At 39.2% G+C, this 18,831-nt stretch overlaps 3 protein-coding genes across 3 annotated transcripts in view; 2 read left to right on the top strand and 1 right to left on the bottom strand.

Annotated features, from left to right (window-relative positions):
• LOC126816526 (uncharacterized) overlaps window positions 1–818 on the bottom strand; it is a 37,891-nt gene extending 37,073 nt beyond the window's left edge. The window contains exon 1 of the mRNA XM_056099394.1: window positions 694–818. Within this exon, the coding sequence (XP_055955369.1) occupies window positions 694–764 (71 nt within the window). The 5' untranslated portion in view covers window positions 765–818. The remainder of the gene's footprint in view (window positions 1–693) is intronic.
• Window positions 819–6,561: 5,743 nt separating this feature from the next.
• On the top strand, window positions 6,562–8,599 carry LOC126816530 (uncharacterized). Its single transcript, XM_050543160.2, has one exon. It carries the CDS (start codon window positions 6,706–6,708, stop codon window positions 8,101–8,103), a length of 1,398 nt encoding a protein of 465 aa, XP_050399117.2. The 5' UTR covers window positions 6,562–6,705; the 3' UTR covers window positions 8,104–8,599.
• Window positions 8,600–12,293: 3,694 nt separating this feature from the next.
• The window catches only part of LOC126815345 (calmodulin-beta), a 31,105-nt gene continuing 24,567 nt past the window's right edge, over window positions 12,294–18,831 (top strand). Inside the window, exon 1 of the mRNA XM_056099398.1 lies at window positions 12,294–12,472. Within this exon, the coding sequence (XP_055955373.1) occupies window positions 12,470–12,472 (3 nt within the window). The 5' untranslated portion in view covers window positions 12,294–12,469. The remainder of the gene's footprint in view (window positions 12,473–18,831) is intronic.

The raw sequence follows: 18,831 nt of genomic DNA, 5'->3' as shown, positions 1-18,831 counted from the left end.
TTTACAGTTATTCTTTGATTTTGATTTTCTTTCACCGGCATGTTGCCAGAACACATGGGAAGGAAATAAAAAAGGCCTTTTGGTGATCCCTGAAGTTTCACCCCTATATAGGACACAGATCACCAAATATTCCTACGCCGTCACCCACGAAACAAGGGCCAAAGCTATTTTTAGTCTTCCTCTTCCTTTTCCTTTTTCCCCCTTGACTTTTTGGTGTAGAATTGAGGAAAAGGGTTTGGTGAATAGTCATAATTTTGATGCGGAAGGATACAATTTAAGAGTTGAGAGGTTGGTTACGTTGAAATGTAGGGCCTGAAATTGCATGTTTACTTGTCTCTACTTCCAGCTTGTGTATCTCAAGTTTTTCATGAAGAACCTCATACGTGCTTTTGGGCAAGTGGTTGCCACATGTTGCTCCATCTGTGGTAGAAAGCGTTCTACCCAACGAAAATTTGGGAAAAAGTTAGAGCCGGTCTAAGATACGAGAATTAACATTGGAGTCAATGGGGAAATCTTTAGTGATCTGTGTCCAAATGTTGTGCTACCTATTAGTATTCAGTAATGGATTTTATAATTTATGCAAATCTTTTTTTAGCATTCTTATTCTAATACTTGTATGTCATCCCCTTGGTTACTGGTATGGCTTTGAAAATCAAAGATCAATCTGAGAATGTAAATGTTTTCAGGAGTTACCTTGTTCTCTTTGGTGTAACAGCTTGTTTTTGAACTGGTTTGTACAATGCTCTTTTCGTTTTTGAAGACATTATTGAGCACTAAAGGCATTAATGAAGATGAATCAAACTGGCCGCCATTCGGGAAATCATAGCAAATATTATGGAATTTCCCTACCAAGAAACGAAATACCAACTAAATAAACAATTTATCTGTTATTTCAGAAAGTATTGTTTCCTAGAATAATAATATTCCCAAGAATCATAGCTGATTTTAAACCAATATAAAACACGTCTATTTTTGAAAATGCAAAAAGAACCAAAGCGTTCCACTCTATAACTCTGTCCAAAATACTAATAAACTTGATCCCTTAGGCGCATTTATTTAATGAAATATATTTTTTCATAAAAATTAAAATTTATAAAAGAAAACAATTTTAGTTTCTGGTTGCATTGGTAAATGTGTGAAATGTTGAATCACAAAAGACATTTGTTGCACAATAACCTATACCAAGTCAAGAATAAATGATTTTGAGCGAAGTTGTATTTCCTACAATAAGTGGTCCCTCTGTCATGGCCGCTAAAATAAGGGATTGGAAACCATGTTAAAGAGGAATTATTTAAAATGAGTGATAAAACTTCTAAAGATGAGACAAAGCCAAGGAAGCTCGGTTTATTTGAAATTAGAGATTCGGGCTTTGGAAAAGCCAAATCAACAAGCGTTTTTAGAGCAGTTAACTTCGAATTATATGCCAAACCGGTACGTACTGTGGGCTATGCCTATGTCATGTAGTGATGTAGGCCTACGGCCGTAACCTTTACATCATTACTGGTTACGAAGCTTGAATAAATTCATAATACATTTAGCCCTCAGCAATAAAAAAAAGGTTTGTTCCTTGAACATGACTTTTGATATGGTAAGGCCTAAAACTTAAAGGGACAATAACACTCTTGCTGGCTTGAAAGCTCCAGAAAATAAATAATATCTCTATCATGATCATCTAAGTACTAATGTTTAAGTGTCCTACCTGTTGTGTAAATTATCCATTACATCCTATTTTATTGGTCCAGAGGGTTCGAAAATATTTTTAAATCAAAGTTTCATTTGAAAAGGTTTACGTTAGACGTTTCAAACCATTATGTTGAATTTTTCAAAATTTTTAAATAAGGTGTGTTAAGATAAAATTTGTATCATCAATTAATTGAAATATTCTAAAATAGTACAATTTGTTGACCAGAATAAAGATTGGGACATATTATTCAGTTACATCAAGCGTGGTATTGAGCCTTTAAGGCCAACTGCAGATTTGGTCAAAGATCGCGAGATTGTAAACAGGGCTAAGCCAAGACCTAACCCTTACCCCTAACTCAAAATCACGTTCCCTAACTCAGTTTCCATCTCGCGACTTTGACGAAATCTGCAGTTGGCTCTAATTTTTAGACTTTTCCCTTTTGATATGCTGTCAGAATTCCAAGATGGCTGTGATGACATCATACTCAGTTCCTGGTCTGTAGTATGCTGGTCAAAGGTCACAAGATGTAAAAAGGGCTAACCCTAGATCTTAACCTTACCCTAACTCACAATCTCGTCAACAATCACATGCCCAAGCCCTATTTACATCTCGCGACCATGAAGAAATCTGCAGTTGGCTCTAATTTTTAGACTTTACCCTTTTGATGTGACGTCAGAATTCCAAGATGGCTGTGATAACGTTATACTCGGTTCCTGGTCCTTTGTACGCTGGTACTTGTTAATTAAATATATTTTTCATTCGTATTTTGTTTTATGATTTTCTTTTACCAGTTATAACAATATTTTTCTGAATGTGTATAATTTATGGTTTTCTTTTACCAATTTTATTTTTTAGAATAAATTTGTGATGACAGTAGGGCTAACTGCATTCCTAGGATGTGTTGGATACATGATCTATATGAACGTCACAGATGACAAGAAGAGCAACCATTATAACACAATTAATTTAGATGGTTCCATAACAGCTCGAGCCAAAACTTCAAGATGGGACTAATAACTCATTCAACAACTTTATAAACTGTCCAGACTCTGCTACATTTATTTAAGGGAGTGTTGCCGTTCCCCCTCACGTAAAATTTATAAACTGTGGTTTTGTACTGATACATGAATACTTCATTATTTGACGTTGTTCTAGAAACACAGGAATCTGGTAGTGTTAACGGGAGTGTTGCCTTTCCCGCTCACGTAAAATTTATAAACTGTTGTTTAGTACTGATATACTTCATTTTATAGTTAAAGTTGTTCTAGAAACACAACAAGTCGGTAGTCTGTGGAAAGTATTTAAAATGTAAATAGGCAATATTAAAAAAGATGATCTTTCACTGTGGAAAGTATTGATGATGATGTAGATTTAAAATGTAAATATGCAATATTAGAAAAGATGATCTTTCAGAGACATTTTAGTAACTGGTTAGAATAATAAACTCGAACACACATATACTGATGGAAAACAGATACTAGTATATTGGGCAATGTTTTGAAGAGACCATGAATATAGATGATTTATGATTTCCTGGAATATGTGATCAGGTTTTCTGTGTTTTTATATAATTAGAGTGGATTGATATTGGCTGGAGTAATATAAATACAAATGTATGGAAAACAAACAAATTTTCAAACTGAATATGTGTTGAAATTGTATGTTAACTTTATTATTTCAGCACAAGCAGGGTCGGATTAACTTGATGGGAGCCCCATCACATTCTGCATTTGGGGAGTGGATGGCCGAATTGTTAGCGCATGTGCGTTGAATCATAAAGTCTGTCATTGAGTCAACTGGCGTGGTTTTGATTCCCTGATTGTATGTGACAAGGAGTAGCGTCGCCTGTCCAACCTCATGGGTTTTCTCCAGGTCCTGCAGTTTCCGCCCACTGCTAAAGACCCCAATGTGCAAGCGAATTATTGAAATAAAATTGAACCATGTTAGTCCCAAAATGACCTAGTTTGTGTTTTGATGTTAAACCCCCACTCTCTCTCTCTCATTCTGCATGGATGGATGCAATCAGTCCCTTGCTGATGAATGAAAAAATCATGTCAGGGATGGTATATGGAAGAAATACTCATGTCCAGAAGTACAGAAGCATGACAATTTAACTGACTGAAGGTTGTTGGTTGTGATTCATCAATCATTTTAACTTTACATGCAGCCCCATTGTTGATCCAGCACTGAGAACAAGTTCTTTAAAAAATAGCAAGGTTTTAGGGCCAGATTTCTTTGAATCAATTACAAACTAATTGTTCCAGTAAATTGATTTTTATTTAAATGTGGTCGTATATTGTCATCACCCAGTCTGTCCGTCAATCTTGATCTTCATGAGATGACGAAACCTCTGTCTAATAATTACTTTTAGAGTTGTGGCCCTTGATCACTTACAAGATTTTGTGGATGCTCTACAGATTAGTATTATCTGATTGACTTGATGAAAAAGCCTATTAATTATCAAGGATTTTCAATAACAGTTATCATCTACTTACTGGTATGTTGACATCAGGAACAAATAGAATCATCTCAAATTTTAATTATTTCAGATAATGACTTCATGGATTGTTGCCCACCTTCACCACATCAACCTGTGAACTCACCAACAAATTGATTTATTTTAATTAGTTCAGATAATGACTTCATGGGTTGTTGCTCTTCATCACCACATCAACTTGTGGACACACCAACAAATTGATTTTTTAGCAGATAATTTTGAGATGTTGGCCACTTTATGCTATAAATATTAAGATCACTGTTTAATAAAAAGTTTATAGTACAGGCCACGAAATGGCACGATTTTCGTTTTGAAGTCAATGGCAAAATAGTTGCCTGTCTGAATCCTGCACACAACTAGGAGTTATTCCCCTTTAGTCTCCGATTTTTCAGAGGTATTGTGAAAGCCTGCTCATGCCCTCTGTCTTACGAGGCCTACCAGTTTGAAATTTCTTACAGATAAACCTATTTTGTTAGGGCTTTGAGCAGACAATTTGTTCTGGAGTTTAGCGCACTATAAGAATTTCTATTATTTTGTACGTTTGTCCCTACAACTAACCTCGTCTTAGATTTCTGTGTGGAAAAGGGTGGAAAGGGCACTTGCATCTACGAGCGAGACGGAGGAAATATTCAGACGCGGATCCAGAAAGTTTTGCAGGAGTGGGTTTGCCAGGTTCCTGTTAAGGGAATTTGACGCATGATCCCATCATCGTCTCCAAATTACGTAGGCATACATACACACTGAGCTTTTTAAAGAGAGAAACCCAACAGCCCGTTGGACGTAAAAAAAAAATATGAATTAATAGGATCACATTGTGATTCAATTTCATTGATGCAAAGCATTAATTGTGATATCACAAATGTCTATATCATTATCTCGCGCTTTGATTGGCCATCCCATCCCTACTATCTGATGATAAAGGATAAAGCACACGACCGTGACACTTTTCTCATAAAAGTGTTGTTTTACAATTTTTTTATGTAGCTGAACGAGGGGTGGGGGTGGAGGACCCACCCCTGATATTTGATATGATATTGATAATTTGTCTATATAAACTGATTTAAGTCTAAGTATACACGGTTAGCTCCGCTCCCCCGCCTCTTACAGACGACTGGCAGTTGTAGCACTATGCAGTTCGGCAACCAAATCAAATATGTAGTGATATGCAGTAACATGCGTCGGTGGCTAGATGTGGACCCCCCCCCCTCCAACTTGTGACGCATACTCTCCTCTGCTACATACTTTATTAGCCAAATGATCGTCTGGTTTTGTCTCTGGTTATATTTGTAATCCTCTACTGGTTTTGTCTCTGGTTATCAGTGGCAGCGCAAGGGGGGGGGGGGCATTAATCTGGTCTGCCCTCTGTTTGCCCCCCCAATAATTTTAGAAAATAAAAAAAAAGGATTTGTGATACGTTTCGGTAATCAATACCTTCTACGGTGAATAAATCCCACATCCACACTCAGTTATAAACTTTCATGTTGTAGAGCATTTCCGACAGTCTATTTTTCAAAATTTTCTTGGCGAGGCCCCCAATGGAGTCGCTACTTTGGCGCTCACAAGGGGAATTCGTTGAGGTCCGTTCGTTTGACATTTTGTTCTCTAGTCGGATAAACTAGTGATCAGGCGACGGACGGTATCTGGTCAGATCTATTTATCTCGACGATCGGTGCCTGACAGAATACTCTAAGACAGCATTTCCGGCAGTCTATTTTTCAAAATTTTCTGGGGGAGGACTCCCTACTTTGACGCTCATGAGTGGGCTTCGTCGTGATTCGCAAGTCCGTTCGTTTGACACTTTACCTCGTCGTTCTGTGCCTGAAATACTGCCAGGCTGCATTTCCGGCAACCTGTTTTTCAAAATTTTCTGGTGGGGGAGGCCCCCTACCTCTAGTTGAAGCTCGTGCCTTTGCCCCCTTAACCTTGGACTTTGCCCCAGCTTTGCCCCTCCAATCACCGACGGCTGGCGCCGCCACTGGAACAACTATAACTTGTCGCTTGCCAGACCCTCTGTCCAGCACCACTGACAAGGGGGGGGGGGGGGCTATAATAAAAGAAACTGAATGGGGACTAACGTCTTACTTTTCTGAACCAGCCGCGCCATAATTATTGAGTTGATTGTTTAATAATGTAATTGTTTAATAAAATATTTTACACCTCGGTGTGTATGTTATTAATATGTTAAACATTCCAATTAATAACTACAATAGCCACAGCTGTTGTCTTAATATTCTAAAAAATCTTATCAATTGCCGAGAGCTGTTACATCGAGAAAAAAAACAGATTTACTTCAGTGCTATTATCTATATGATCAATACTACATATACCCAGGTTCTTTAAATGGGAGTGTATTAGTGCACACGGTATCTAACAAACCATATCTAGGCCTACGTGCCTTAATAGACCGGATTACAATGAGGCTAAACTTGTTTCAATGGAATTGAACTATAGAGAGGTGTAGTCAAAACGTCGGTCAGTTATAAGCAGTGATTGTATTCCATAGAGTTGTGACTTGTTTGTTAAAATGAGGCTGTCAGCTGGGTGGTATAAGAAGTGTGTGTTTGTAGTATTGTGCGTTACTGGGGGCATCTTATTCGATCATTTCGTTTTGAAGAATTTTGGAAACAGATCGCCAGTCATTGGAATAAGAGGTGGGCATCGAAACCCAGAAACATTTACTCGCGGTCCTTCAAGCAGTCACCCGCGGTCAAGCAAAAAGAAAGAATTGGACCGACAATTCAAAGATTATTTACCGCGTTTAATATTTATCAATTGTGGTGGATCGTTTCCTTTAAGTGTCCAGTTATTTTTAGACACGTATCCTCAATCTTTGAAATACACTATATTCTCATTTATTCCAGAAATTTCATATAAACCTCTTTACAGTGTATATCGACAGCACACGTTCATTCCCGCCATGTGCGGTACTTCACACGAAACAGTTAAAGTTCAATCGGGATCGTTGACAGATTCTACATTTGTTAACAAAACCGTGAATGTAATCGATATTTCTGCCTGGATATTAGAGAATACCCATCCAGACGAATACATTATATTAAAACTGGACCTGGATTCAACAAAGGTGATACCCACTCTTGAACATTTAGGAAAATCAGATCATTTTTACTGGATCAACAAGCTTTATATCAGAAATGACACAAACAGCTCGAGAATCGGTGCCGTCTTAAAAACATTCAAAGAAACATTCCGAGGTGGTGAAAAGTATTTAGGGATTTGGGACGATAATTTGGCCGATTACAGCGACCTGAAAATACTCAACCCACCTCGTGGAACCCCTCTCACTTCTGGTAGGGCAATAAATAAATGTAAACAATCGGCAAACGGTCGGTTTGCTTTGATCTTGTATGCCACAGAGTTCACACCTGGAATTAATGACTCGATCACTATCGTTCTGGATTTTATACGCTCCAATCCGATCACATCAACACCAGGACTTTTTCTGTCATTAGAGTATTTTCGAATGTTGCAATCCGAAATCACTGGAATATATTCAACCGTGAATGGGGGACTTTGGTACAACTGTACGGACAAAGACATCACTTCGACGACGGCGAAGAAAAAAAACGTGATTCGGAACGACATGATCAAAGGGGAAAATATATTTAATTCATCAGGATTAGTGATGAAAAGCATCTTTAATCCAGGGATTAACTCTGATACGGATTTCTTTAAGATCGCCATGACGCGAAATTATAATGTATATCATGGCGTACGCGATATTAGTTTAAAAACTAAACACAGAGATACTATTCCAGATATTTTAAAAGATGTCCCTAAAAACAAATTTATTCTAGCCGTAAATATGAATGAACCTCAAATCGAAATGTTTATTATTAATCTTTTAACATTTTACAGATCAAAACTGATCGATTTCAAAACTTGTGGAATTTACAGAGATTAAAGATACATTATGAGAGATAAGATAAAGAGCTGGCAGTTCTCACTATAAAAGTTCAAAACTACATAATGTAAAGGGAATTTGCTGAAAATTCCAGTCAAATTGATCCACTCCGAACCGAGATTTTAGCGATTGAATTTTCGGCCTATCCTCGATCATCAATACTAAAGTCGGTAAGATAAAAAAAACAACATAGTCTCGATTATCCATTTTATGATTAAATTATGAATGGAAGTCGAACAGCAAATCGGAACCTAATCCAATAAACATCGCGGGCTAGCGATGCCATCGAGAGGTGATTATGGTCTCGATAAGTTAATTAATGTCTAATTAATAATTTAGATAACATTTCAGGCCTAAAGAAAGACCAGCAATAGGCAAATTTAGCTCTTGCATAATGTATGTTTAAATATGAATTTGCCAGGGCATCGACTAAATATTCCGCTGGTTCTGTTCAGCTGTTCGATGACACTTGTAGGCGCATGCTTGGATTATGTCGAACGTTTCTACCTTTCTGCACCGACTGTGCTAATGAGAGAGAGAAATGAGGTTTAAACTAGGTCATTTCGGGACCTACATATGGTTCAATTTTATTTCAATAATTCACTTGCGCGTACACTGTTAAAAATGGGTGTAATTAAAAACAATAAGCAGTGTTAATTAAGTGTAAACTTTACACCACAGCTAGGGTTTTTTGAATGTAATATATGTCCAAGGGTAACCAACTAAAAGAACTACACCTAACAAGTGTAATCGATATTCATGATTACTAAACACCTGAATAGGTGTAATTGTAGGGTGTTTTCGATAAGCTACACCACTGCAAGTGTTATACTGCATTTACACAAAAGGGTGTAACTATTATTGGGGAATAAATCAGAACAGCGTTAATTTTACAGCGTTTATTGGGTTGCAAAAGTGTAATCGATATTCATGAGTACTGAACACCAGAATAGGTGTAATTATAGCCGCTAAAGGGTGTTTGGGTGAGCTACCCCTCTACAAGCGTTTCATTGTATTTACACCAACAGGTGTAATTATTTTAGGGAAACATTTCTCCAAATATGGTGTCAAGTTTACACCGTATCTTGCCTTACAAAAGTATTTGTGTACTCCAATTTGTGCGTGTTTTTTTTTTTTGTTTTTTTTTTTTTTAAATATGGCGTTAATTCCGCTATAACTCATTTTAGAATGTCTACTCATAATGAGTAAGGGGATCACGTGGCTAAGTGGGTAAGGCGCTGGCTCGCTAGCCTCGGGGTCGGGTGTTCGATCCCTGCATTGGCCGAGAAAGTTCATCCCGTGTTTTCTTTTTTTTTGGGGGGGGGGGGGTAAATATGGCGTTAATTGCGCTATAACTCATTTTAGAATGTCTACTCATAATGAGTAAGGGGATCACGTGGCTAAGTGGGTAAGGCGCTGGCTCGCTAGCCTGGAGGTCGGGTGTTCGATCCCTGCATTGGCCTAGAAAGTTCATCCCGATTTTCCGGCGTGGTTTCCCCTTGTCAGAGATGCAGGACGGAGGGCCTGACAAGGACAGCTGTCTAGTCGATCGGATGGGAAGAAAAACCGAGGTCCCGTGTACACATTGGCGTGCACGTAAAAGATCCCTTGGCAGTTGGAATTCGATATAAGAGTAGGCCGTAGCGCCGCTGATCGGGCAAAATATCCCTCATAGCACACTGTATGGCGTATGCCCGTCTTCATTAGCCCAGGTTAGGAGCAGAACAGTAGGACGTTAAACCCCATTCCATTTCATTTCATTTTCATAATTAGTAAAGTATAGATTGTTTTAGACGTGTAAATGTTTCAAAATATTACCAAGTACAATAATTCTTAATTCAGGCGAGGTGCATAAATGAATAAACCACATTATTCCGCTAAATTGTAAGCATATGTGTATTGATTTTTCCTCATGATTTATTTTCATTGTAAATTGATGCAGATTATCTTATTGCCCAACAGCAGTTGAATTTGAATCAGTCTGATGGGTATTTGTCAATTTAATGTCGTTGTAAAATGAAACGAAGTAGCCGACGGTCTATATGTAATCTGTGTCGGAAATGAAATGAAATGAAATGAAATGGGGTTTAACGTCCTACTGTTCTGCTCCTAACCTGAGCTAATGAAGACGGGCATACGCGATACAGTGTGCTATGAGAGATATTTTGCCCGGGCAGCGGCGCTACGGCCTACTCTTATATCGAATTCCAACCGCCAAGGGATCTTTTACGTGCATTCCAATGTATACACGGGACCTCGGTTTTTCGTCTCATCCGAAGGACTAGACAGCTGTCCTTGTCAGGCCCTAAGTTCTGCACCACTGACAAGGGGAAACCACGTCGGAAAATCCAGATGAACTTTCTCGGCCAATGCAGGGATCGAACACCCGACCTCCAGGCAATCTGTGTCGGGTTAAACGCCATTTACTAATTATTATCATAGAGACCGATAGCCAATTTCAAGTTTTCTGAATTTAGAAGTTTTTGGCTTGAAATAAATATCCAACAAAACAAATTACCTCCGCATTGGTGTAACAATTAAAATGAAAGTGTAATTTACAAAACATCCTTGAGGGGTAAAGCTTATCTACACCCAAGAGTGTAAACTATTTAAGTGTAACATTACACTATCTGAGTGCACCCGGCAGATTACACTACTGGAAGTGGCAACTAGTTTCCACCTGAATTGGTGTAATGTTCTACACTACTTGGGTGTTGTCGGTTTACACCACTAAAGGCTGGGAGTTACCCATATTTAGGTTGCAACTAGTTTCCACCCGAATAGGTGTAAACTACCTTATTATTTTTATTTTTAACTGTGTATGAGTCTTTAGTAGTGGGAGGAAACCCGCGAGGTTGAACAGGCGACCCTTCTCCTTGTCACTTACAACCGAGGACTCGAAACCACGCCAGTTGACTCAAAGACAGACATTATGATACAACCCGCACGCGCTAACCATTCGCCCCACCCCACCTCCGACCGTGTTTTAAAATGAATATGTGCTTACGCCATGCAGTGTGCCATAAGAACCCTTGACAATTGGAATTCGATATAACAGTAGGCCGTAGCGCCACTGTCCAGGCAGAATTTCCCTCATAGCACACTGTATGTCATATGCCCGTCTTCATTATCCCAGTCGGTGTTGAAAAGAAGGTTTAATTTAAGTAGCCATGCTTTGTATATTAATTGCAATGAAATGGAGGTTAACGCCATGCGTAAAATATCCCTTGGCAGCCGGAATACCGCTATCATGGCTCAATTTCTCTCATAGCACACTGTATTGCAGGTGTCCGTCTTCATTAACCCAACTGGAGCAGAACAGTGGGATGTTAAACCCGGATTCATTTCTTGTCTTTACATAAAATAAAAATTCATCTGTTTTAGAAAGTAACCTAGTGTTACAGAATGATGGGTCCGTCTTCATTAGCCCATTCGGCACAGAAACGTTGGACGTGAAACCCCATTTCGTTTCGGGACAAACTTATGGTTTAATTTTACTTCATGCACGTAGGGGTCTTTAGGTGTGGGATTAAACCGGAGGTTCCGGAGAAAACCCACGAAGTTGGACCTCCACTTGTCACGTACAAGTGAGGATTCGAAACCACGCCAATGACAGACGTGATGATCTAATGCGCGCTTTACACGAATCAGATGGTGCAATGTGTTTTCCTCATTAGTGAAGTTGTTCTATTATGTAAGGGGATCACGGTGGCTAAGTGGGCAAGCCTGGAGGTCGGGTGATCTATCCCTGCATTGGCCAAGAAAGTTCATCCAGATTTTCCGGCGTGGTTCCTCACCCTTGCCAGTGATGCAGGACGGAGGGCCTGACAAGGACAGCTGTCTAGTCGTTCGGATGGTACGAAAAACCGAGGTCCCGTGTACACATTGACATGCACGCGAAAGATCCCTTGACTGTTGGAATTTGATATAAGAGTAGGCCGTAGTGCCGCTATCCGTGCAAAATTTCCCTCATAGCACACTGTATGGCGTATGCCCGTCTTTATTTACCCAGTTCGGAGCAGAACTGTGATGTAAGCACTTTTCTTAGTGCTTCAGAATGTTATCAGTGGAAGATAAGACTATGATATTTTGACAGTTAGTCTATCTATAATATAAACCTGAATCGTGTAGATATACACTTACAAACTAGCTGAGATACATACCTCATGATGTCAGACGCCACCTCCGATTAGCGGAAGGCAGCGCGTGTTCTGCTTCTTTAAACCTAGTTGCAGGAAGCGCGCGATCAGTTCGTGTTGTTATCAGAAACTTTTCATGTTACCGAAGCAATGGTAGGATCGCTTTGCGAAGAGGATTAGCACGCCTCAAGTCGGAGATAACCAGAGGTATTCCTGGATACGACAAAATGGTAAGATTCCATTTTAGGATTCTATATTTTAACAAAAATATTTATTAAAGGCCACGTTAGTGTGGTTCAAAAGGACAATTATACAAATTATGTTTAGCCTATATATTCCCGGTGTTCTCGTTATAATAGTCTTAGCCGTCGCGTGCTAATATTTATCTATCCGCTCGGTGTTTTTGTTGTATGTATGACGTCGACATGTATTGTATACATGTGTTTCTAATATTATATAAATCTGACATTTAGTTGTACAATGGTTATCTACGTTTCTAAAGCATTACTTGTTATATAAGTCAACGGATTGGGTTGTCTAGTGGTCTAAAGCGTTGCGCTACTTATTGTAGGTATGGTTCGTTGGAAATGAAATGGGGTTTTAACGTCTTACTGTTCTGAGGTTCGTAGGAAAATGAAATGAAATAGGAAATTGAAATGAAAAGGGGTTTAAAGTCCTACTGTTTTGCTCCGAACTGGGCTAATGAAGACGGGCATACGCCATACAGTGTGCTATGAGGGAAATTTTTGCCCGGACAGCGGCACTACGGCCTACTCTTATATCGAATTCCAACTGTCAAGGGATCTTTTACGTGCACGCCAATGTGTACACGGGACCTCGGCTTTTCGTCTCATCCGAATGACTAGACAGCTGTCCTTGCCAGGCCCACCGTCCTGCATCACTGACAAGGGGGAACCACGCCGGAAAATCTGGATGAACTTTCTCGGCCAATGCAGGGATCGAACACCGAAATGAAATAGGGTTTAACATTCTACTGTTCTACACCGACTGGGCTACTGAAGACAACATACGCCATATAGTGTCACGAGGGAAATGTTTGCCCGGACAGCGGCGCTACGGTCTACTGTTATATTGAATTCCAACTGCCAGGGGATCTTTTACGTGTATGCCAATGTGTACACGGGATTCCGAACGACTAGACAGCTGTTTTTGTCAGGCCCTCCGTCCTGCTCCATTGACAAGGGGAAATCACGATGGAAAATCTTAGCCAACACCGGGAGCGAACCCGATTCCTCCAGACTAGCGAGCCAGCGTCTTACTCAATAAGCCGCCGTGGCTATATATGGGGCATAGCAAAGTGGTTCCTTCGTGGTAAAATTTTATCAGCACTTTACTTCGCTAATTTATAGCCACTTGAGTGATTTTTAATCTCTTCCAAGCTTAAATAAAAAATTTGAGTCCATTGTAGCGTAGATTAAAAAATGAAATGAAATGAAATGGGGTTTAACGTCCTACAGTTCTGCTCCTAAACTGGGCTAATGAAGACGGGCATACGCCATACAGTGTGTTATGAGGAAAATTTTGCCCGGGCAGCGGCGCTACGGCCTACTCTTATATCGAATTCCAACTGCCAAGGGATCTTTTACGCGCACGCCAATATGTACACGGGACCTCGGTTTTTCGTCCCATCCGAACGACTAGACATCTGTCCTTGTCAGGCCCCCCGTCCTGCATCACTGACAAGGGGAAACCACGCCGGAAAATCTGGATGAACTTTCTCGGCCAATGCAGCGTAGATTAAAGGGGTATTATGTTAAATTTAGATAAAGAGTTTTAGTTGTGACAAAATGTGCGCATTGGTCGTAACCACCGTACTGGTCAATCAAGTCTTAGCCTCGCTTCTCCATTTTTAAATTAAAGTATTAAATAGCCGAACCGTTCTAATCCACTTAAAATCGGAGCGATCCGATGATCTAGAGTTGATTATGGTCTTGTCATGTTAATAAATGTCTTAATGATTTATAACATCTAAGGCCCAAAGAAAGGCCTGCAATAGGCAAATATATTCTTACATAATGCATCTTTAAGCGGTGAAAAATTAGATATGGTCCGAAAAATGCAGGGTTGTGATTGGCTAAAATTAGACTAACATCATGGTTGTTAGGGTGGTCAGTGCGTAAGATGCCCCAAGTGTTGGCCCAGAAAGTTCCGCGGTATTTTCTAGCGTGGGTTCCCCTTGAAAGTGCTGAACACAGTGTCTAGTCGTTCGGATTGGACGGAAAACTGAGGTCCCGTGAATATAACAACAACAGCAAGATGAGTAGCAAACTGATATTCATTAAGATGTTATCGTAGTAGTGTGTGATGACGTATCTCCGGCAATCTGGGCATGCCATGTAACTTGGATATCAGAAAGACCATCTTTTCACTGTAAGATAACAACATCATTATTGATTTGAATTGACCAATAAGTCGTATTTGCAATGTCGAAGAGTGTGGATGATATTGAGTTAAAGACTTGCCTCCACTTCATATAATTTCTGGGAAAGCAATAACTGTATTTTAATAAGAGCTACGCTTATAACCATGCTTCTCTTGTAGTTTTTATTATGCTTGCTAACTTGTATCATAAAGTCTGTTATCGAGTCGACTGGCGTGGTGTCGATTCCACGGTTGTACGTGACAAGGAGTAGGGTCGCCTGTCCAACCTCGTCGGGTTTCTCTAGCTCCTCCGGTTTCCTCCCACTGCTAAAAGACCCCTAAAAGCAAGCAAATTATTGAATTAAAACTGAACCATATGTTAGTCCAGAAATGACCTAGTTTGTGTCGAGTGGGTTTTCCCCGAAATGACCTAGTCTCTCTCTCTCTCTCTCTCTCTCTCTCGCACAAACTGTAAGAGAATCAGAATAGAAACATAGCCGTGTTTATTTTAGTTGTTTGGATGATTTATAATAAACTGTACAACATATGTTTACCATAAACAGAACTGCGTCGTTAATTTATTACTGCCATTAAAACTCATTTAGTAAACACCAAACACCAATACCATACTCCTCATAGTCATCATGCAGAACGCCTGAGGAAATGGTACATTGAACCCCAACTCGGCAAACCTCAGCCTCGGCTGTATGACGAAGTCCTCCATTGGAACTACTATCAAGTTTCCGGATTACCAACTGCGTTGCCCATGACGACGCCTTTGAAGAATGTTTTATTATGTACAATTATTTCAAAGTCTGAAGCTGTTTTTCTTTCAAGTTTGTTCGATTTTCTACAAACAAGGACAACTTTGCACTAAAAATTCTACATACGAGCGCCGTAATTTTGATAACTTCTTTTTAAAAGCGGCAAGTTTTCCTAATAAGTAAACCGGTGCCGCATCGCAATTGTATAGGCGTAGGTACATATCACTTACCGTCATACAGCCGAGGCTAGATGTAGAGTAACGGAATCTGCCGAGGTTTGCCGAGTGCATTGAACCTACCAACCGACTAGCCTATTGTATCTGGCATTGAAGCACGTCCCTGACGTCCGTGCCCTCATGAGTGAAACCTGAGCTCTGAGAAATAAAAAGACGTGCTCTCAGAAAGTTTCAATTTGGGCAAAAAGGCGTGCCAGATATCACTGAAGAGAGGCCCATAATTGTACTAAATCCATTAGAATTAACGTTGCCAGAGGAACGTGCTCCGAGAAAATTACCTTAAAATAGGCCCTGCCAAACGGGCAATATAATATTCGTCGAGATATATTATAGTGAAGTTGTGACACAATGGTGCCCTTTACTCATTTTAATACCCATTTGCACTAAAGTAGGAAATAATTTTTACCTACAAATACATGTACTTCAAACGTCTTTATTTATTTTTCTAATACATTAAAAAAAAGGTTTTAAAATTTAATTTGTCCGAGGAAAAAAGTTAATATTTTTGGTTCATTAAGTCGATGTCATCCTTATCAGTGATTGTAGCGGCTTAGCGAATATTCCCTTCGGATCAATGTGGATATATATGTCATGTAATCAGGTTTTAAATAAATGTAAAAAGAATTCTGTATTAAAATTTTTATTTTTTGTGGCGGTAAATATCTCACCCATTTCTCTAGTATAATCTGGATTTGACTAAGCCATTTACTATTGTAAGTCTTCATCTCTGTGATAGCTAGTGACATTATAACATTTAACTTCAGATTCTATCCATTCGACATTTCCTTTTCACATCTAGAAAATCTGTCTAGTACAGCAAGAACGACTGAGATAGTAGCCTTTTTGTGAATTTTCAAAATACTCTTACGCAAATTTAAATGTATCTTTCCAATCTTTAAGGTGTTATTAAAGTAGCTAAGTCTCTAACTCAATATCGACTTTGAAAACACGAATTATTTGTCAAATGAATCAACACTGATGTTGTTATTTTACCGGGAAAAGTTGGGCTTCTGATATCCAATATTTAAGACAAAATAAACATTTCACCATTGGTACACGAATCGTGTAGGCCTACCATAATGCGTTTCAGCGCCATTTGTAACAATGGACTCGAAGAACGAGGCTAGATACATTCCATAATTCTTGTCAAACGCTGATGCCATAAAATACTATCGGTGTAGACTGGAATAACCAGACGCTAGAGATTGCCATTCAATTGAGACTTCTGGCGTATTTCGCCGAACATAACTGATTTGAAATTAGAGTAAAAATGGAAACGATTGAATGTAAATAATTTTATATACATTCATATTACATTATTATATGCGCTGCGACCCCATATGTGTCAACTTCTATGTCCCAAATTTTAGCGATTTAGCTCCTTTAATGTTTGTATAGTAATTTATATATATTTTTCGATCCAGAACTAGTACCCAAGCGCTACTCAACTTGTTGGAGGCGACGCTCTTCGAACAAAACCAAAGACACGAAACTGAGCATACGTGGACAATTGCGCATAGATTGACGGACTTCCATTTTTGATATGACGTCACAAATTACATGATGGTTTTAATTATATCATAGTCAGGTCCTGGCCCATAGTGCAATGATACTTGTTTCAATTTTTTTGATGGAATGTCAGCCTGTAAACTTTGATGTAGTGTTTTGGCCGCCATCTGAGTAACACTTTCTCTTACTTTCTTTTAGCTGTGAATACTTTGATGCAATCTGTTTCACAGAGATTTTTTAATATCTCTGTTACAGATGACTGTTTCGACACGTGAAGTCACATCACGCGGCGTCCATCATTGGCTCAATAGCGCGTGCATTGTTTTCATAAGACGTCACGGATTCGGGCTGAATGGTGAATTTTACTTATTTTAATACCCATTTACACTAAATAGGAAATGATTTTTACCTACAAACAATTCAAACGAAAATGAAAAAAATGTTTCAGAATTTAATTTGTCGAAAGAAAAAAGTTAATATTTTGTAGTCATTAAGTCGCATCGATGTCATCCTTATCAGTGATTGTAGCGGCCAAGCGAATATTCACTGCGGATCAGTGTGACTTTGATGTTGTATCAATCTGATTAAAACATAGATCCTATTTCGTTTCGTTTTTTTGATAGTTCAAAATTTCGTTTTACTTGTATTTACTAAACTAGGTGCTAAATCTATTAAGACCAGTTCCAGTTTTGTCAGGGTCGCTGAAATGTAAATAAGGTTAGGGCACGTGATTGTTGGCAAGATTGTAGGTTAGGGTTAGGGTAAGCATTGGGACTAGGTCCAGGGTTAGGATTAGTGCTAGCCCTGTTTACATCTCGTGACCTATGGCGAAAAATTGAGCTGGCCTTATCATTTAGCACTAACCCTACTCTAGGATCTGGAAAAGTTATTATATAACCCGCGTTCTGGATGATGTGAGTTATTAGCCAATAAAACGGTCTGTTACGGCGAGATTTTGGCGTGAGGTGGACGGAACTGTGGGTAACCCACTAGAAACATCAACGCTGATTGTTTAATCAAATGTCTGACGTCGCTCGTATGACCTCTGACGCGACCTTTCACTACAACCGATCAGATCTTCATGTAGTAGAGGCCATCGAAAGTGTAAAAAAACCGAAACGGAATATAAATCTGTATTTTAATCAAATTGTCTGAGTAACACTTTCTCTCACTATCTTTTAGCTGTGCGTGGTTTCCCCTTGTCAGTGATGCAGGACGGAGGGCCTGACAAGGACAGCTGTCTAGTCGTTCGGATGGGACGATAAACCGAGGTCCCGTGTGCACATTGGCGTGCACGTAAAAGATCCCCTGGCAGTTGGAATTCGATATAAGAGTAGGCCGTAGCGCCGCTGCCCGGGCAAAATTTCCCTCATAGCACACTGTATGGGGTATGCCCGTCTTCATTAGCCCAGGTTAGGAGCAGACTCCATTTCATTTCATTTTCTTTTAGCTTTGACTAGGTTGATGGGGTACGGAAGCAATTGATAAACTATGTAGTTATTTTTCTCTTTATTTACAGCTTTATTTATGGCTTTATACGATATAGGCTAAAAGGTGATAACAATCTAACCATAATACACAAGTCTTTATGGATAGCATCAAATTGTTATTCTATGTTTTATCGTCATAGATATTAATCAACTATGGACATTAAGAAAGTCGGTGTGATTTAAAGGCTCAATACCACTCTTGTTGTAA

This window comes from Patella vulgata, chromosome 3 (genome assembly GCF_932274485.2).
Source record: "Patella vulgata chromosome 3, xgPatVulg1.2, whole genome shotgun sequence".
Taxonomy (NCBI): Eukaryota; Metazoa; Mollusca; class Gastropoda; family Patellidae; genus Patella; species Patella vulgata.
Note: the sequence above shows the minus strand (reverse complement) of the source record. Positions and strands in the feature narration are given on the sequence as shown.